General features: G+C 36.4%; 1 protein-coding gene across 1 annotated transcript in view; it reads left to right on the forward strand.

Annotated features, from left to right (window-relative positions):
- Positions 1-21,674, forward strand: part of GABRA2 (gamma-aminobutyric acid (GABA) A receptor, alpha 2) — a 57,452-nt gene that overhangs the window by 24,127 nt on the left and 11,651 nt on the right. The window contains exons 3-7 of the mRNA XM_009335164.1: positions 3,161-3,228; positions 14,023-14,243; positions 16,628-16,710; positions 19,714-19,857; positions 20,649-20,801. Of these exons, the coding sequence (XP_009333439.1) occupies positions 3,161-3,228; positions 14,023-14,243; positions 16,628-16,710; positions 19,714-19,857; positions 20,649-20,801 (669 nt within the window). The remainder of the gene's footprint in view (positions 1-3,160; positions 3,229-14,022; positions 14,244-16,627; positions 16,711-19,713; positions 19,858-20,648; positions 20,802-21,674) is intronic.

A 21,674-nucleotide genomic window follows, 5' to 3' on the forward strand; every position in this document is an offset into this window, starting at 1 on the left:
TATTGTAACACTATGTAAAGTAACAAAGAAGAAAGAGACGCAAGGCTCAGGCTGCTAACACTAACAGATGGTAACAGGAATAATTCAAGATTTATTACATTTCAGCTGCTTTTGTCTTTAAGGACCAGTTTCCTTGTATGTTGGGTATGAATAGAAACTTATAAAATATGCAGAATTTTGAGAGAAAATAAGAGGCAGAAATAAAAATCTGCCAGTTCCTCTTTTGTGTACTTTCCTCTTTCTTTTTTCCCTGTCTTCCTTTGTTCTGTTTTCTTATCCCTCCTTTTCCCTCAGTCTTCTCATCGCTTGTAACTTTTCAGCTTCCCTTGTCCCTTTCATACCCTGTTTCAAGATGTTCTACCTCGTCCCTTCACTCTCTGGTGCAGCATGGCTCTTGCCTGAGGAGAAGCAGCCTGGTGGAGTGCCTGCCGTCAGGATGGACTCTCACTTCGGGGGAGAGCAACTGGTTGCATTGAAACTAACTGCTGTCTCCATTGCCTGGAGCTGTGGTGGTTTAAGGCAGTTTTGGCAAAAAAGAAATAAAGGTGCATGATTAATTTGCATCCATTCCCATTCCTGAGGCTATCGGGGATGAATTTGCCCCAGGACTTTTTATATTTACATTGAAGTGCTTATCTTAATTATGACAACCTGAAATGAAGCTCTTGCAGCTGAGGATCTGTGGATAGCAAGCCTCTTCTTCTTCCCATCCATCCCCCCTCCACTCCCCAAGTCTTGATCCTTCACTCCAAGGATTTGAAGTGATTTGAAGTGAGTAATGCACACCAACAAGGGGAATCTAAAGACTGTTGTAACAGCATTCAACAATATCTTGCGGTCAATTTGTTTGTTCTCAGCTCTGTCTTCTTTGCTCATTTCTGATGGGAGGATGGATCCAGAAGTATGTAGAAACAATATGATAGAATATGGGACTTTCTTTTTAATTAAAACTTAAAATGCAAGGCAAGCCTGAAGATTCCATGTCCTATAGTTTACTATATGCAAATTGTAAAGTCATTCCCATGTGTCAAATAATATGTCAGATGCAAACAACTGATAGCAATAGGGTGAGGTTACAAGAGGACCATGCTTCCAACCATTTGGGGCAGGGGGGGTGCAGGTTAAGATTTGCCAAGTGACTTTGTTGCCTATAGTAGCGTTCCTTCAGATTTTATCAGTACAATTGAAATTAGCCTTGGTTCTCTGCTGTTGGGATACCTGATTGTCAATCATATTTTTGTAACGCCAGTGTTTTTCATGCAATTGTAATTAAGATTTTGTGTTGTCATTATGGTACAGGCCAAATTTCACAGTACAGGCCAAATTTCAGTTAGTCCCTGCAGCACTGTTTTACCCCCTGAAGAGTAGCTCTCTTGTCACTTTTCCATTTCATCTCAGTCTGTGCCAGGTAACCATTTGGAGGGAATAATCTTTTTTTCTGGAGAGTCTCCCACAGGCAACATGCAGTCACTAGTCTTCTGAACTGTACTTATGGTTTCTGTATATTTCAGCCAGACCCATACTTCATCCTTGTCGAATACTAAGAACAGTGCAGACTCAGCACCTCTTGTTGTCCACTGACTTAAAATTAGTTTGTAAGATGTTTGGAGTAGAAATCAACTCAGCTTGTGTATGGATGCTGCATATGGGATTACAGAAGTCTCTATCACACAAATAAACATCTCTCAGGACGTGCAGGGGAAGTGTGCTTTTGAACTTTCAGAGTGACACATGGTAATAGTCAGCCTTTATTTATTTGCTTAAAAAGCAGAGACGATCTGGGAAAGAAGATTTTTTTGGGTAGGAAAGGCTTTACTAAGTCCTGTATTCTAATAAGCACATAACTAGTGTTCGGCTGAAGAAGGAAATTCAAGTTTCCTTAAAGATGAGGGTGCAGGAATGTGCCTCCCCCATGCTCCAGAAGTTTTCTGAAAGTACCGTATCACCCCATATCTGCTTTGCGTGCAGCTACATCCCTTTGAAAATACACTGCTCCCCATGCAGCTGCTCACGGAACACTTGCCTTTGCCTGGTGGCTGGTAGAGCATCCGCTGTCATGGGTGAGCACTGCTGATTTCTCCCAATAGAGGGCAGTAATTATACTGTTGGCCTCAATACAATTAAAAGTAAAATCTGCCTATGCCACATATTTGTCAAAAGGTAGCTTTTGGGAACATAGAAACTATTAACTCTCCATATTAAATGATGATTAAATATGGAAATCATAATATAACAGCAGGATCACTCATATGACAGGCAGCTATATAATTTTTAGGAATGGGAAATTCTGGGGTGAGTCAAATTGCAGCTAGCTGTATTCAAATATTTATTTTCCAGCCAGCAACTGGCTTTAAGGCAGAGAATTCCTCGTGTTGACTGTCTTGAATGCAGATGGTAGTTGGCAACTGCTGTAAGAAATTCCCTGCAAGTGTGTGCTATCCCTCTTAGTGAATATCGTTCCATTTTGAGCCTAATTGAAAACTGAAGATAGAAAACTCAGCAATTATTTTTCCCTGCAGTACAATATTTAATATTCTGATTTCATGGCTGTCTGACTACAGTGATTAGGAAGAACATTTTCTTATAGTATTTACAGTACCACAACAATGTATCAGGAGCATCGTGTATCAACGGAAGGAACTGTTATGTTAAAATACGTGCCACTTAAAAACATACCCAATTAAAAAGTAGGATGCTGTTGAGTGTTACGTTTGATGTAGTCAATAATTGCTTTGTAAGCTTTTTCTTGCCTTTGGCTTTGAAAAGCTATTCAGGATCGAGTAAACAGCCTTGAACTAGAAAGACTTTAATAGGAATGATCTGCAACAAGAGAGATAACACCTCTGCAACAAAGGCATTTTATGTTTAGAACTGTACTACCATGTTAAGTCCAAGACAGTGTGGTTATTTTTGCTGGTGGAGAAATGGGAAATACCTGTGTAGTTGCTGATGGTTGTATAGTCCTTCAACTGAAACAAACTCTCGTCCAATAACCTCTGTGTTAAGTTGGGTAGAGACCCCCAGTATTTACAACAGGAAACTGGTTAGGAGAAGTAAATAAGGACAGAAACTTTTTCAAAATGTCCCGTAATTTTGCATAGAGAGTTTGAAGAAGTACTATAAATTTAAAATATTTGCTTGTTTTTTCTTTTTATATTAGATAGTATTACTGAAGTCTTCACAAACATCTATGTGACCAGTTTTGGACCTGTTTCAGATACTGATATGGTGAGTTTCTGAATCTTTTGCATATATCGTAAATGGTGTAAGATATATACTATTAACTTCCTTTAAACTTGTATTCTGCTTTTACTTATTATGGACAAATTGGGAATGATTTCACTGAAGTCAGGAAGTGCCAAATCCCAGTAGTTCTAAAGATGGAAATTGGTTTATAGACCTTACATGATAAGTACACTTGTATTAGCTGTTTAGTTTGGACCAGTGAATCTCCTGATTATCCCCACTGACTGTACTTTGGTTCATATTCTGGAGCAGCCTTGAGATGGGTGAACTGGATTCCTCTTGGATGAAACTAGAGTGAAAGGTGCTCTGTAGGAGCACTCTTAATGTTGGCAACAGTCTGAGGGACCTGACTGGAGTCAGTCTAAACTAAACTTCTTGAAAGACATAGCTTGGAAGTTGGGTCATCAGCACCATTGTGGTGTTCTACAGATCTGTCCTTCATAATTTGCGCTATTTAGTAACCATTTAAAGGAAGTCAGTAACATTAAAAAGAAAGAAACTGTCAGGATATCGCTCTGGATTAGAGTTTTTCATGAAAACAGCAATGGAACAAACTCTGAGGCAAGGGGTCCTTTGCAGGCTCACTGCAAATCATACACAGATTAGGCAGAATGCGTTGCACCAGGGAGAAAGATCTTCATGGATATAACATCTCTGAAAGGAAAGAAGGGAAGGAAAACCTGAAGGTTAACTTTATCTGCCTTTGCCATTCCTGCAAGAAATTATTTCCTGCATGAGATTTTTTTTGAAGTGTTTTGAACATTCGTGATTATATATGAGACATACAGAATACTACCTATGTGTATCTATAGGTATTAAAAAATGAATATTTTTAGAAACAGGCAATATTTACCTTTTCTATGAAAACTTTCAGGTTATGCATCATACAAAACAGGAATCATCTTGATGTTACAAGCTAGGCTGCAACGAAACTAAATATTTCATGGTACGGTGTACATTTTAAAAGTTATTTGCTCATTGACTAACAGGTAGTCATATCTTTGGAGAATATGTTCTGGTTTTTTGTTTGTTTTTTGTGTATGATAGTTTCAGTTTTCAAGCTTTGTTTCGATTGTGATGAACACATTACTGAGGCTTCACATGAAAAGTAATTTCATAGGAAAAATAGACATTTATTTTCTTTTTGTCACTGTGTATGTTACTGATTCTCTTGAGGGTTTTTTCCTAATGATGTTAAGTTTCTGAAATGATTCTTACTTTATTACTAATTATAAAAAACAAGTATCCACAGCTATATACTAAGGTGATATGAACATCTTGACCTTGTCAGTCTAGTATCTCATGACTTCACAGTGTTTACACTTACAGTATTCTTGTGAAATGGGGACATGATATTAACCCAATTTTAAAGATGTGGTCCTGAGGCACAAGGAGACTTATTCAAGGCTGTGCAAGTCATCTGTGCTTAAATGGGAATTTAATGAAAAGCTCTCTGAGCCTCATCCCTAGCTCCTGAAATACTTCTGACATCAATGTGTAAATGTGTGGAGAACTCTGGGTTTCCATTTGCACAGACAGATATGACGGCACAGTAAGGGGTCGGGTCATTTGATGCTACAGCTCTAACAGCTCTGTGCAGAGGTGTTAATCGAAACAGAGTGCAGTGCATCAGAACGGCAGCTGTTACTGTAATGGGTAGGTCTATTTGCAGATAAGTAGATAGGTAAGTAAGAGCAGTTTAATACTTACTACTACAAGCTTCAGGGTTAATTTAGCTTGTTCAGTTGATAATTATAAAATCGTTTTGAAATGTATGAGCAGTCAATTAGAAAATTTCAACATGTGAGTTTTGAAATAATAGCTTCCAAACTATCACATATTCTGTCAAATATGAAGGTGACATTAGAGTTTTTACCATGAGCACTCTTTCATTTAGGTATTGCATTACTGAATTGATAATGTAAACTACTATACAGAGGATTTACTGATATTTTCTTCCGTAAATGTTGGAAGCTCCAGAATATTCTCATTTTCTAAGCTTCCTCCTTAAAAGGCTTCATTGGAAGAATAAATTTGACTCTTGCCCATGTCCTCCTAAATCTCCAGAGGATCCCAAACTGAATCTCAGATCTTTTCAGGAAGGCTGGGTCCCAGCCCCTGAGGTCCTCTGCTTTCACAGTGTGAGTGGTGAGGCCCTCAGTCACATCAGGTTTTTAGGATGGATACTACTGTTGCCCAGAAGTCTCAGAGTCAATTGCTGCCAGTAGGATTCCTTCCCCTGGGATTTTTCATAGCAACAAAACTCAGCAGGTATATGACTGCACCCCTTTGCATTATCTATTTGCCAGTTTGGGTTTTTTTTCCCTTTGGTTAGCATCTTGTGAAGAATAACAGTGCTCAGGAGAAAAGCCTGTTGAAAATGGGAAGGGGACTCACTGCCATGGGAGATGATTAATATGTGTTTACAGTATGGAAGAGGGAGGTGGCACACTGAAAATGATGGGTGGATAGGAGTTAAGGACACAGTTGTCGCATAGCAGTGTTGATTCACAAAGTTGATAAAATGTCATTCTCACCTTTGTTGTTGTTGAATCGATAGCAATTTGTGAGGCTTCTGTTTTCCTCACTTAGTAGTTCCCATTAATGATAATATGGTATTATGTGCAATCTGTGACTCAGTAGGATTGCTAGAATGTAGGTTTTTGTTCATATTCCCTGTATTTTTCCAATATCACAATTTTTCAAAAAAATAATTAAGTCCAGGGGAATTTGATCTTTGACTGATTTTAGGCTAGCTGAAGTTGTCATTGATAAGTTTAGGAGGTAAAAGCTGAGGCTGAGATTTTTCTCCAAATGTGTTAAGAGTCAAAAACTTTTGATCCTTGCTGTGGATTAACATTTTGACTAAGTTAAAAAGATGCTACTCTCTGTTCTGCCCAAAATAGTCGGCTACCAAATCTGTTGACTCTTGGCCAGAACTCTGTTGCAAACTGCGCTTCAGATGAACTGTTGTGAGTAAAATATTGGTATATTGGTATCTGTGTTAGCTGTGTCATAAAAATGCTATTGTATGTCAACCACAGTATTTAATGTCAAAGGAAATGCCAATATACAACAGGAATTTTCAACTTCGTTTTGCAAACTAATGAGAATCAAGGAAGGCAAACCAAAATATGGGATTAAACAGATTTTACTTTCACTGTTCTGTCTTTTTGAGCTGTTATTTCTCTGAAATGTTTAAGTTCAGTGTTGTAATGCTATGCCTTACAGGCTTCCAACCAGATCAGTGACACAAGTTTATTTTGACATTAGCCTGAGAGAAGAAAAGCTGCATTGTTTAGAAAAACAAACAAACCAAAAATTGAACAGAACAATTGAAAAGCAAAGCATATGTGAATTTTCTAAAAACTTATAAGGCTAAATTATGATTAAAGAGGCTAATTAAAACATTTGTAATTAAATTTTGTAATTAAACATTTGTTATTAAATATTTAATATTTGAAAATTCTGAGGTGAAGGATAATTTTGGTTGGATTATGATTTGTAGGATAACAAAATGGAAATAATTTCATGTAAATATGAAAACTGATTATTTCTCTGTTTTTTCAAAATGAATTATTTGAAGTCTGGTAGATTGATGTATTTTTAAATATGCTGCTAACCCTGATTTTAGCACTGCAAGCAAGGTACTTTTACAGCTTTTTCTCAGACTTAATTTCTTTCCAGGCTCTCCTGACACTTTGGCTTCTAAAATTTCCCAGATAACCATAAATGCTGATGTCCTTGATAGAAAAAAAAAAATATAAGTAATAAATGAGAAACATATTTACTCCTCAAGCAATGGTTATTATATGTAAGACAGAGCATATAGGCACTGAGAACAGTCTTTCCTGCTTTCCTACAACACGCAGTTAGTAGTAAGTGGCAGGACCTGAATCGGTTTTGCTTGAATATTAAAACTAACAAGATTTCTGAAAGTTTTGTGTTTCAACTTTCAACCTTAGCTTTTCATTGTCTTTGGGGAGTTTTGTTTACTGTGGTTACATCTTTGTTTTCCCCTATTTGTTTATACACAACAATTTATCCTAGTTTCCTGGTGATAGACCTCTATTTTTTCACTCTAGAGTCAAGAAACATGAACATTTCTCTGTAGAGATGGTCATACCCAGCTAGTTCATCACTACACACACATCCATCTTGTCAGTTTTCAATTAAACTTTCACTAAGTGTTTCTGATTTTTCAAATATAGCCAGAACAGAAATTTCAATGGAGGCTGAAGGTCAAATCCAGAAATGACTGAAAGGATTATTACATCATCTCTCACTAGAACTGAGGATGGTTCCTTAGAGAGAGTGGCTGAACTGGGAACCGCGTTTTTCTGTATCTGTTTTTCAGATTTCCTCATTCCATTTTGTATTTCAGATTTTGTCTTTTTCTATGAAACTTACTTTTTAGCTGTTTCAAAGTTTAATTATTAGCTATGGTTCCTTACCTGGAGAGAAGCTGTACAGGGGTTGTATGATATGTAAGTCAGACCAGAATAAGGGAATGCACCAAGATGATTTTTTCACAAAGATTAAAAAAAGCACTGCAATTATTTTACTGTAGCTTTTATTTTAACTCAGTAACAGAAGACTAAAGAGTAAAAGGCAAATAGAAATGATAAATACACTTGGCTTTCTTGGGTGTTGGGAAGCATCTAGGTTGTCTTTTTATCATTGATATGTTTCTGAAAAGTCAATCCCTTTTATTACAGGCTCAGGTCATTGCCTTTGCAAGTTAAATCCATAGGCTGAAATTTCGAGGAGAATATCTCACATGATCTCTTGCAGAATCTCTGTCCTTTTCTTCTGTTGGGAAGGCCTGTTCCCCTGTGCAGCATCCTGCCAAGTGGATCAGTATTGGAGATTGATTTGTCAGAGGCTGTGTCCAAGCCCTTCACTGACGTTAGCCCTCAGTGTACCTCTTGTTTGGATTCCTGTCCCTGGTACCAGGCATCCACTGTGTTTCAGGGTCGTTCTTTCTCCATGTCTGAATAAAACAGGGTAATGAGAAGTGTTTGTATTTTCAGTGACAGCAGTGTGAATAATATCCTGTAGTCTCTTTTCGAAGTAATCCCTATTCATATCTTTCATATTCCTCTCTTATCCCTCCTCAGTGCTTATTTTAGACTCAGAGTTCATTCTACATCAGGTGTATGGAAAGAAAGAGAAAGAAAATAATTCAGAGAAGGTCCTTTTCATAAATGGATATGAATAGGAAGACATTCTCCTCCCTAGACACTATCATTCAAACTGGTTAAACACATTTTTTCCAGATTTTTTTCAAATACTTCATGTTTAGATTAAATGCTTAGACAAAAATGACTGAAGTTGGCAGATGAAGCGGAAATAAAAGGCTTGAAATGAGTTCTTCAAATAGAGAAAAATCATGCTACAATTCCCTAGAAATATACCACGTATTCTTTATAGTATTAAAGGTCATATATATCTTGCAGACATTACTTACCTATTTAAAAATGAATACATGTTCCTTTGAAATGCAGTGATGGAATAGTGTTTAAGTTTTTAACAGGGCTGTTAAGGGTTTTGGTAAAGAATAACCAACAGTGCAGTTTCAAACCACAACCCTCCTTCATAAGGGAGTTTATTCAGAATATTTTCAAGAATTCTATTCACCAGCATATAAGATCGGCACCTCCCAAAGGCCAGAAAGGAATTTCTGGCTGTCTGCTATTTCCTTCTATGTTCTGTGTTTTGTACACATTAGGATGTAAGTTTTGGAAAAGAACAAACGGACTCAGTTTATACATCAGTGCAGTGAGATTTGATGTTACATACACAGCTAGTGAGGTACTCAGTGTTTGTGACTGGAGCGTTGAGGGGTTTTTGGGGAGAGGAGAATTGCATCCTGAACTCTTTCAGTCGTGATATTGTTAGACAACTATTTATTTATTTTTTTTTTTAGAGAAGAGATAAGTAGAAAGTGAGATGGAGGTGGTAGAAACATTGATTGTCCAATCTGGTAGACAGGCCTAAGTAAAGCCAAGCTATACAACAGTGTGCTTCAAGAACTATGGGGTTTTGCAGACTGTTGTAGTGTGTTAGCCCTTGTGTATGCCGTTTGTACATGCATAAATCTATCCCACAGAGAATGAAATGACCAAGACAACAAACTAATGATTTGATCCTCCCACTGTAAAGCTGATTTCAGCATTCACTCAAAAGCTAGATGCTTTTGTGAGGAATGCTTAATGAGGAAGTTTGGTAAATTAATTTGCAGAAGTTCCATCACAAACTTACACTCATCAAACCCACAAATACCAGATTATAGCAAAAATGCATCTACTGGGCAGATCATTTTGCTTTGAATAACTGCATTTTTTTGAGTCTCCTGTCTAAAACTCCTTTTTGGTTTTCTTGGAAGTGGTTTTGATACTTAGTTGCATACCAACCATGTTAGTATTCAACAGTACTAGTTGCATACTAATATTGTTAATGCTTTTAAGCTAAACTGAAAGAAAAATTGCACATTGCCTTAAGGTAGATATGACACCAAGAATGAGCTTTCTAAGAACTAAACTTAAGAAATTATACTAATCTAAAAATAAATATTAATATGAAGCCCCTATATTAGCTACGTGAGATTTAGGTTAATGAATCTTATGTGTTTATCTCGTCAGTGTATCAACCACAGTATTTCTGACTGTCTTTAAAGAATCAATAAAAAGATATACGTGCCATTTTCCCTTTCCTTATTTTTAATTTTTTTGTATTTGCCTTTTTAAAGCTTTATATTTTACAGTATTTAAAATTTGCTTTCATGGTTATATATGTGTGTCAGTTAATGGCTTTATGTGGTCAAGAAAAAGCCAAACTTTCTTTGGAGAACTGACTGAGAAAAATCTTTGCAAGTAGGGAATGAGGAACTCTGGCCTGAACTATTCACTGAACAAAATACTGTGTTCGAGAGGGTGATCAATAAAATATTCAGTCTGCTCCATGACAATACTGCTTGCTAATGGACACTCACAATTTTTGAGATGTTTGGAACACTTCCATCTTTACTCCAGATGCAAAGACTGCCAAAATCTGCCAACCATTAGCTGAGAGGGTGAGAGTACATTTTTTGTTGTTTGAACTTTTCCCATACAAATCTGGCCTTAGCAAAAAAGAAGACTGCCACGTAGTGAGGAGGGATTGCTTATACTCAGGTCAGTTAAAGCTTCTCCCAGAGATACTAATGTCTTTTTTTTACTGCGCATGCTGTTATGTACAACAACTGCGTATTAAAAGAAGAATGAAATTCCTTCGCCATTTTATTCTTCTGACCATTGAACTGGCAGAGGCTCAATTGCTTCTTAACACTGTAGTAAGAATCTCATCATCTGTACCTAAAATTTCATGTAAGCTGGTAGAATATCTATTTGAAAGATTATGTTTAATTGTACTGTGTTAGAATCCAGTTGTGAAAGCACCATTTCAGACACAAATCAGTAGGAAGCATTCGCTTGTCTAGAAATGATCACAGGAGTCCTTTGTAGTCCTGGAAGTATGCTCTTGTGATTTTGTGGAGATACTGCACTATATACTGGAGAGTGGTTTGGTAATGTCCAGAGAGAGCACAGGTTTTTTTTATATAGGAGAATCTGCAGATTGTATGAAACGAGTATCAGGTATTAATTTGAGTCTTTTTTTCTGGAGTCCAGATTTGCATTTCTAACAGAATGTTAGTCTTGCTTGGCAAGTAGACATTACACAGCGTTTACCACAAAGTGGTACATATATGGGATAGGAAATAGTTACAAAATCTTTATGTAGCATCTTTTGATAAATGCTGGGGTTTTGTCACATTGATTATATTCAAAATACTTTAACAGTTTCCTGTTTTTTCGTTTGTTTTGTATGGCAGTTATCATAGGGATATTCATGATCATAAGTAGAACAGATTTGGCTCAGGAGGGAACATGGGATCAGTGAATATAGCACTCGGATGCAAAAGGCATGGATTGTATTTTGCTTTTCATAACGCTCTGTAAATGGACCGGGACAAGTTAATTTCATCTCTGTGCCTTGGTTTCCTTTCATACAAAATTGAGATCCCAATACTTCCTTTGAAAAATGCACTGAGGTCTATAGAAAGGTAAGTTATTTAAGAATTATGTGTGATTTTATTGCTATTGTGGTAAATGGAAGGAGAAGGTGTTAATGATCATTCATACCAAACCTTGGTTTATTCCCTGTTCCTATCTTCTAAATGGGATGTTCTGCAAATAAAGATTTCCAGCATGGATTGGATGGAGAGCTTAGAATTACCTGTGAATCAGTCAGAGATTTATCAGTGGGATCTTTCAAGGCTGCAGCTCAGATTCTCTCCTGCTTATTCCACTTCCTAAGCAGTTGCCATGCATCAGATATGGTTTTTTGAAATGTTGCTGTTTTGATTTAGTGGCATTTCATGTCTGCTTTTTTTCCATTTTATATCTCTTGTAATTCTTTTTATATATGTTGGAAGACAGTGAAGAAGCAGGACCTTTGAAATTCTTTATTGATGGAAACATTACAAAAACTTAAGATTTATATTCTAATCATTTATGTGCAGGGATATTTGTCAAAGGAACCTGTAGGATTTATTACTCACTTCTGTTGAATTTCAGTGGGATTTCAAAGTCTTACTCCCTCAGGCTCTTCTTTCCACTTCTTTATACCACAAACATCAATCTTATACATAGCAATGATTTATTGGCAAAGCCCCTCAGACAGAAACCACAAGGAGGCTTTTAGGCCAATTGTTTTCCTTGAATTACGTGATATTTCTAGCCAGATTTCATATATTCTCCCTGCTTCAAGCACACTGTTCCTGCTGCTCCTGGTCCTCCATGATTTTATGTGTTTTGTGACTTTCCCTGGTCTACAACTGAACTGATAGATAACTTGGAATTTGTAAATTGGATTTTAAGTCACACAATATTTAGCAAATAACACAACGTATAAATTAGCAAATAAAACAGGACGATTGAATGTGATATATCATAGAGAAATGGGAAAATTACTTGTCGTGAGGCAGTGTCTCTGGCAGTGATGAGAGACAGTAAAAGATCAGGTATAATGTCAAAGAAATACATGTTGTGGAAGTGCATAATTTTGTATTTCACAGATATATTTCTAAAATGTTATTAGACATAATACCAACTGGCATTAAAGAAACCCAAGCAAATTAATTTTCAGTGTACTGCAGTGTTAGTTTTATTTAATATTTGTTTGAATAACCATAATTTTAATTAGAAAAATGACAAAATTGTATTGTAGTAATGTAAGACCTTTCGATATAGCTAAAAATTGCGCTTGTGGTTTTTGTCAGGTTAGTTTATAAGTATCCCATTACATAATTCTGAAAAGATCTCCCCAAGCACCTGTCACAGTTCCTAATGACAACTGTTTTCTCTCCTGCCCCTGCCATGCTCCTTCGGGTAACAGAATTCTCTTTCCTTTATTCCACATGCTCGTCTTAGTCTCTGCCCCTGACTTGGGAAAGGTCCTCACAGCTCCTTGGCTCACAGACCAAAGGAGCTAAAGAGGGCTGCCGCTTCTCGCTGTCTACTCAGTGCTCCTTTTGTACCACTGTATGATTGACTGAAAAAAACTTAAGCCTTGTTAATCAGCACACAAGGGAGCCAGCAGAAAGTGATGGGGGCTGATAAGTTCCTTGAAATCACTTTTATATTGAAATCACTTGAATATTTTATATTGGTTGAATTTTATCATTCGAAGATAATTTACTCAGAAATGGTTTACATAAACTGTAGCATTTGCAGAGTAATTGCAATAGTACAGACTGTTGTAACATACTAATATTTTGAAATCATGGGTCCATTTTGCACCTGTCCAACAAAACTGAAATTGCACCAAGGTAGCATTTGCCAATACACAGAATACAGTTTGCTTCTGACAAAGTTTTTAAGCTCTTCAATTTCCAATTTATATGCTGTGCTGACAGTAGCAAACCACTAAATCCATTTACAGATCCAATTTGAAGTTAGTTGATGAATTTACATTATCAATGTTTAATCAGTATCTTTTTTGTTTGTTTGTTTAGAACCGCAACAAAACCCAGCAGATGGGATACCCAGCGCTGGGTGACACAGGCATCTGGTCTATGTCATCAGTCTGTTTTCGCTTGCATCCTTTTCTCCAGACTGTACTTCCTTCCCAAGATTAGCCATCAAAGTTCAGCAGTGTGTGTCACCTGTTAATCATCAGCTATTGTTCCCTACCTATGTACTTGTGTTAATAAAATCCATACCACTACAGAGCCTTACTTTCCCCTGTGCAATAATCTTCCTTGTACCAGTCTGCCAGGATATATTGTACCCTTTATGGGTAGCCTTGTTTCCTTCCTTCCAGTCTCAGCCATTCTCCGTGCTCTTGGAATGCTGGGTTACGCTCCTTCAGGTGTATCTGTTGCAGGAACCGTTTAATATCCTGTGTATTTTTTTCTTACTTCTTAATGTAAAAATAGCTGTGTTTATTGAAATTACCCTTGTCACACATACTATGTGTATCAGGTACAGAAATCTAAATATTGGAAGGGTTCAATATACAAACAACAGCTAGCAATCATGAAGGAGAATGTCATACCCTTAATAAATGGACTTCCTGTTTATTCTTAGTATTATACAATTTTGTGTGATGGTTGTTCTCCCTTGACAATTTTACCAAGGGAATTTTTGCAACCAGAGCTTTTCTGTTTTGGCCCTCAAAAAGCAGATTAATGTTTCATTGTGTCAAAAAAAGCATATCTTTATTCCATTACAGGAATACACAATAGATGTTTTCTTCCGTCAGAGATGGAAGGATGAGAGATTAAAGTTTAAGGGCCCAATGAACATTCTTCGATTGAACAACTTAATGGCCAGCAAAATCTGGACCCCAGATACATTTTTTCACAATGGGAAGAAGTCAGTGGCTCATAACATGACAATGCCAAACAAGCTTCTACGAATCCAAGATGATGGGACTCTCTTGTACACCATGAGGTGAGTCTATTCATCTGTTCTCTACTCAAGCTATTTCTCGATGTGATTTTTCCAGATAACAATTAAATAAGGTTCCAGGAGGACTCTCCTTTGTTTCATTTCTGTCCCAGCAGAAAGCAAGCTACGAAACTGTACGTTTTTGTTTCCAGTTCTGTTACAAGTCTGTTGGCCGGTTATGAGTTAGATCAGTTTTCCTACGTGTTCCTCAGTTTTCATACCTCTATAAATGTATTAAAAGGTGCTGACCACCTGTATAAAGTGCTTTGAGATCTTCAGATGGGAATCACTGTGTAAGAATTATTAAGAATGCTCAAAATTTACCAACTCCATCTTAGAATGATTAAAATAGTATATGACTTTTGCCTGTTACTGCACCCATTGTACCGACCATGTGAGCCTTTAAGCAAATTTATTATTAAGATCAGTGGCAATAAAAACTAAAGAGTAAGAAGAAAGGGTTAATAAGGCTTCAAATTCTTTCCAGCAAGAACTACAGGGAAAATATGTCTTACTCTGTAATAACTGTTTCTTTATATCTAGTGACAATATTTTACTTAGAGTTTTAATTTTTACATCCTGTGCATGATTAGCAGTTAAGATAGACATTAAGCTGGTAAAATGTATTAAATTTTCTTAGAAAATAATTTACGAAAAATTATAAGTATCATGTATGCATAGGCATAAGCAGCATTTTTATAAGACTGATTTCTTCTTCGATTACTCTTCTTGCAGTAATGTTACCTATATGAGTTTTTTGGAAATTTTTTATCCAAATTTCCAGAGACCCCTGACTTAGTTTCTTTCTTTTTCTTTGAGAGTATTTAATAAATTGAATTTGTTGTGAATGTAGACTTAAAATCCCCAGCCTAAGTAGGATATAAAATGTGAGCTGTAAAGCAAACATGTAATGTGCAATTTTTTCCATGCAGCCATACCAGCATCCCTTAAACCTGATTTACTATACAACACCCAAACCTTCATAGTATTGAGTGTTGATGGGTAGACTGCTAATGATGTTGAATGATGTGGTGGCTGGAGAGGTTCAGAAAAGTTTGCTGGAAATAAATTGAGACACCCATTTATAGTGTTTCTGCTGGGGCTCAAATCAATATTTGAACTTGTATCTGTATAAACTGACTGAAATTCTCTCCCTCCAGAAGGTGTTATAATGATATGCTATACATAATAGGAAATACTGTTTGAAACCATTATGAAGACTTTTTTTTAAAAAACATAAGATGGGTCATGTCAGCTAGAATTAACTAAGCGTTTCCATGACTTGTAAGTAAGTTGCTCCTGAGGATATGAGATTAATGTGTAAACTGTTTTCATTGTCTAGATTTTAAACAGCCATTTTTATCTGTGTCTATTCAAAATGATAGTGTGATTTATATCAGAGGCTCATGCAGTTCTTTCCTTTCCCTTCAGTTGTTTGCTGACTCTTCTCTCTCTCTGCCCCTTGATTTCAGAAGAACTTTCCTGGGGAGTGGGGGAATAGAAATATGGAATATTTTTGGGTGGAAAGTTGGGAGAACATTGTGGGGAATACAATGACTATGAACCACTGGGAGTACAGGAGGATGTAGCTGATGTTTGAGGCTGGATGAAGAGGAATGAAGACATCCAGAAAAAAATCTCTACCCAGAGGAGACTTACAGGATAGGAAGGAGAAACAGAGCTTTTTATTTATTTATTTATTTAAATTAAAAATAATGGGAAAGAAAAGTCTGTCAAAAACTTTCTTCAAACTGTTTTAAATTATTTTTTTACCGTATCAATCCCCATATTTGATACTGGGACATGGCTGGGATTTTTTCACAAAATGAGCAAAAGCGAATGCATTGTTAACATACTGTCATGCTTACGCATAAACAAAAACAATAATCACAAGTAACACGGAGAATGAGTAGCAGCAATCTTTTGAAAGAACACAAATGGGTTTTTTTCTACATCTTCCATTCAAACTGTAAAAAAAAAAAAAATTCAGAAAACTATGGAGCACAGTCCTTTGGCAAATTAACTGTATTTTATGTGCTTTTGTAATGAGCCTTTGAGAGCCATATAATCACACATGTACCTCAGAATATTATGAGAAGAAAATGACTGTTCTTAACAACCTGCAGTTACATAATTTATATTTTCATTTAAATGGCCTTTCCTCATAGTTTTGAGGTCAGCTCTTTCAGGTTTTTGATGTGATAAGTCAATGCCTTCCAAAGGAACACATAAAAGGGAAGAAGCAAGAGCTGATTTAAATTTTAATTAGTTTAATACAACATTTGAGTTTCATTTCCTAAATCAGCATGAATTCTGTTCATTTCTGTGGAATTGATTTTCTTGTCCTGCTAACTGACTTAAATGCATAGCGGTCTTTTGCCTTTTAGGCTTACAGTCCAAGCTGAATGTCCAATGCACTTGGAGGACTTCCCTATGGATGCTCACTCATGCCCACTGAAATTTGGCAGCTGTAAGTATATAACGAGAAGTATAGCCTTTGGCTAGTGAATATCTAACATTGTTCAGCATCACTTTGTTTCAGTAAGCTGTTACATGAGAGGTTTAAAACACAAGATGGTACTTTTTGAAAAATTTGTAACGTGACACATCAAAATCTCTTTTCTCTGTTCAGTGTTGTGTCTTCTAATGTATTTTAAAGCTTTCTTGACTCCAGTTAAGAATAGACACTATGCACCTAATTCAGAACGGCACTGATCTACTTTTATTCCAGCATGTAAACCATACCGATGAATGCAGGCCTGGGTGCACGTAGCCTGTGTAGTATTAATGAAGAGCAGATTAAAGACTTCAAATAATGTTTGTTTTGATTTAGTGAAACACTTATTTTTGGTTTATTGTTAATGATATTTGTTTTTACATTCTTAGTCAATGAAGGCAACAACAAATGGCTTCTTGTGATAAAATATTTCACTCATTATCGCATCTGCATGTTATAGACAGGTGGACTTTGATCTCACTAGTATTATTTTAACAGCAGCGTAACTTCATTTACCTATATTACAGCCTTTATTATTCTTCTTTGTGAATTAGGATCACATTATATATATATATATATATATATAAAATACATATCCTGGATATAAAACCACCAAAAGTTTTTCTTTTTTTCTTTGGCTGCAGCCTACATTCTCTGCTGGGCCCAGGAAAGGGAATGTTTTTTTGAGGAAACCAGTTAATACCTTTAAATTCTGGCTTTTACATTAATTGCAGCCACCACAAGTTACAAAACAGGTGATATGCTGCCACTAAGGACATCATTAACCAGATGAACATTGTCAGAGCACTGTGCCCACTCTCCATAACCCTGACATATCCCTTTTCCTTTGAGTTTGGAGCAAATTAAACCAAGTCTGTGTTTCTGACAATGTTTCCACACTAAAGGGAAATCTTAGCTATGGAGATAAAAGATCATTAGCATTAATAATATTTGTATCATGCAGCCTTTTTTGCCCCCTAAATATTATAGATATAATACATAATACAGCTTAACTAAGTAACACCAGAGATGTTAGCCAAAATTGGCTACTGACTAATAATATTTACATATATGTGCACAGCAAGGTATGTTTGATTTATAAGATGTGGGAGGAAAAAAGACTCGTATGTAGCCTCAAAACAACTTAAAAAAAAACGTAATAATGAAACTGATACTCAGGCCAAGAGGCTACTTTACAGCACAACTCTTTACAGTACAACTTCACTTACATTCCTAAGTTGGAAACCCTTTTGACTAGGTATATTAGACTTTGTGTGAACAGTTTATTTTTTTTTCTTTTTTTTTCTCTCAATTGTTTGGTTGGGTTTTTTTGCTTACTAATTTCTTCTTTGTTCTCTTCCCATGGTTTCTGGTTTTCTAGTAAACGGGAGAATTCGAACTGTGAGCAATGTGATTTTAGAAAAGCTGTCTTTCGTTTCCCCCGCAGTCACCTGGGCGCCAGCCTGTTGGCACATCCAGGGGACTCTTATTTCTGTTCATTTTGAATGGCTTCACACTCATTTTATTTCTTTACCTAGAACTCATTTCTAGACTGCTGTGCATTTTTCAGCTTTTATTCTGGGATAGAATTTGAATGATGAATAGTGGTGAAAATAGGCAGGAATCCTGAGGATTTTGTTTCAGCTGAGGCAAGTCTGCCAGTGGTATATATTTGTCACAGCTCCTCATATGCTGCTAATCTTACATTGCTAGGAGGATCATGGGCCTGTACGAATGTCTCAGGGCTTTTTTTATACATAAGAGAAAGTCAAACTGAATGTATTGGAGAAGCTGTAGCTTAATAGATTGCCTTTCTTTATCCTCATCAAAAAGTCTAGCCACCAGTGGGGAGGATGGGGACAAACCAGCAATTGGCAATACTGCTGGTTTGCATTAAAGCAGAGGTTGTCTTGTGGGAAGCTGGAAAGATAGAAGGGAAGCGTTAAAAATCTCTACATGCTACCCACCTGGTAGATTTTGTTAGTCATGCAGTTTGTGGCTAGTTGCATGAAGAAGTTTCTTTCTGGGCCTCCAGAGATTTCTCAAGTGGAAATGTTTGCAGCCCAGAAGAAATGTTGCTTTTCTTTTTCACTTCACTACAGTTATGGTATAAGACTTAAAATGTACTTGTCTCAGTCAATCAAAATGAACACACAATTTCTTCCATCAGTGGTTTACCCTTTTCCTTTCATACTCCATTTGTTAGTAGGCTATTAGACTGGAAAAACTTGCAGGACATACATACTCAATTTTTTTCTTACTTACTGGAGAGGCATTAATGTTATTTAAAATACAGTGTTGATTTGCTTTCATTCTAGTTTATTTTGACAGACCCTAGGCTAAATGTATGTTTGATCATGAATGCACTGAGGGAGCAGCCTGCTTAATGTCAGCGTGTTCCACAAAAAGATGCCAAGGACTGAAATTTGAGAGGGTATGCAGGGCAAGGCACAGAACCACTACAAGTTTGTTAAGGGCTTTGTCACTGAACCTGGCTTCCAATATTTAGGTATGAATTTCAGCTAATAATAAAATGCTTGGGATACACTCCCAAAGTGGAGAGTGGGGACAATGGAAAGTCAGAACAATGTAGGAATGAATTTTCAAAAACGTGTGTCTTAAATCTTGCAAATTGTTATTCTTTTCATCTGGCTTACCATGATTTTTAGGATACATATAATATCTAATCTCTGACAAGTTTTTTAACAGTGTAGAAGAGATGTTGTTTTTGATTTAATAGCAATAAATTGTGGTTAATAAGATCACAAATGAGTGCCCTGTTCCCATGCTGCAATAGGCATTTACCCTACAGTAAAGCTATTTTAAATGGCCAATGGTATTTTTTACCATATCATTTTAAGTTTTTGGGGTGTTTTTTTTTTTTTGAAAAATAAGTAGCTCTTCTAATTCTGTGAGTTTTGATGGAAGCTGTTTGATTTAAATTGCTGACAAAATATTTTATCTTATTTCCCACAGATGCATACACCACTTCAGAAGTGACATACATTTGGACTTATAATGCTTCAGATTCAGTGCAGGTGGCACCAGATGGCTCAAGATTGAATCAGTATGATCTTTTAGGCCAAACAATTGGAAAAGAGACAGTTAAATCAAGTACAGGTTAGTAAAAGATATTTTGAAGAAAAAGGCACTCACTCGGCTATGAAGAACATAGGCATTGCTGGTGGTGTTAGAAGGCTACTGAAAAAAACTTGCAAAATGTGAGATATTAGGCATAGTCTATTAATACATGGTACAAGTAACACATAGCAGCACCTTACTGATTCTTTCAAGTTAATAAGTAACTGGTGATAGCAGAGATGAACTTGTCCCCAGTGGCTGTTTTTTAATGCTATCTGGAGCTCAGTCTTGAATCCTAATGTTTGTAACCCAAGACTGGGATAATTGTTTAATTTCATATGGTAAATGACACTTTTTGTCTACTAAATGGTGAAGCATGCAGGTTTCAACCATTATTTTCCTTCCATCACGTTTTTGGCATTAAACGCTGGATTATTCTACCAGACTCTAGACTGTTCCTACATGTGCCAGGCTGTGATGGACCCCCATGATTGCCTTCTGACTGTAGATTAAGTTCTCAGGGTGCCTTTGTGTGAATGCAGAGAGTTGCTTATGTGCAGAAGCCTGCAGGACTGAAATTCTTGTCAGGGCATACAAGAGTTCCTGTAAGTTCCTGGACACTGATCTTTCCTGGAGCTCAGCTGTAGTTGTACTCAAAAACTTTCTTATATTCTGTAGGATGCTTTCTACTACAAAATACATTCTGTGCAATTTAACCCTAGCACATTTGGTTCTCATAAATGTACCAAACTTTCTTTTACCAAAGAAATGGACTTTCTTAAGATGATAACAGTTTATTTCATTGTATTTTGTTTGTTTTTGGCACCTAGGCGAATATACAGTAATGACGGCTCATTTTCACTTGAAGAGAAAAATTGGTTATTTTGTCATTCAGACTTACCTCCCCTGTATCATGACTGTCATTCTCTCTCAAGTATCATTCTGGCTGAACAGAGAATCTGTACCTGCCAGGACAGTCTTTGGTGAGTATACTGAGTAGCATTAGCTTTGCTTGCAACAGCAGAAGCTGTTAGGAAGCATTTCTGAAGTTTGCTTGGTAAAGGCCTTTTTCATTCAAGTTAGTGTGTTTGTAGAATGTGGTACTATTTCCAGTCCAAACAGCTTTCAACTGCAGCTTACAGATATCCTGAGAATCCCAAAGTTTTTGGAAATTAGCACATATGAGAGTAATGTCCATATATCCTTGACTCTCTTAAGAGGAAAAAGTTTTCACAGAATGGAAAAAGATGATAATGTTTCTATTTAAAAAGTAAATTTAGATTATTTTCTGAAATATCTTACCTTGATATTATCCAAATATTTTGGTGCTTGGTAGATAAGCACATTTCTAAATATATTTTTAAATTAAGCAAATTAAATTTGAATTTGTTGAATTATTTGAATGTGTTGAACTTTGCAAGCTGTAGTTCTTTAAAAGAAACGCTATTCTGGGGGTCTGGGCAAAGCTTGCTCACTAATTCAAATTGGAGTGTACTATAAGGCAGCGAACAGCTTCAGCAGCGCAAAATAATGGTCTTTCCCTTACAATAAGGTTTTGCTCTCTTCTTTATTAAAACAAAGTAACAGATGTCTTTCTTATTTGCATAACTTAAAGTTCTTTTAATTTGTTTGCTTTTAAAGAAAAAGAGACTAGCACAACAAAAGAAAGTAATGTCTGCGTGGAATCAGCCATCAGAAATGCTGCATAAAATCGTATGATTAGTCATCAGTAAACACCATGCACTCTTCAAAAAATAGGCCAAACTCAAATGCATATTAAGTATGATGCACAACAAAGCATTTACTGTCTCTCCTGGTAGAAAAAATGCCACACAAAGCATCGTGAAAATTGCAGG

This window comes from Pygoscelis adeliae, unplaced genomic scaffold (genome assembly GCF_000699105.1).
Source record: "Pygoscelis adeliae isolate BGI_AS28 unplaced genomic scaffold, ASM69910v1 Scaffold21, whole genome shotgun sequence".
Lineage (NCBI taxonomy): Eukaryota > Metazoa > Chordata > Aves > Sphenisciformes > Spheniscidae > Pygoscelis > Pygoscelis adeliae.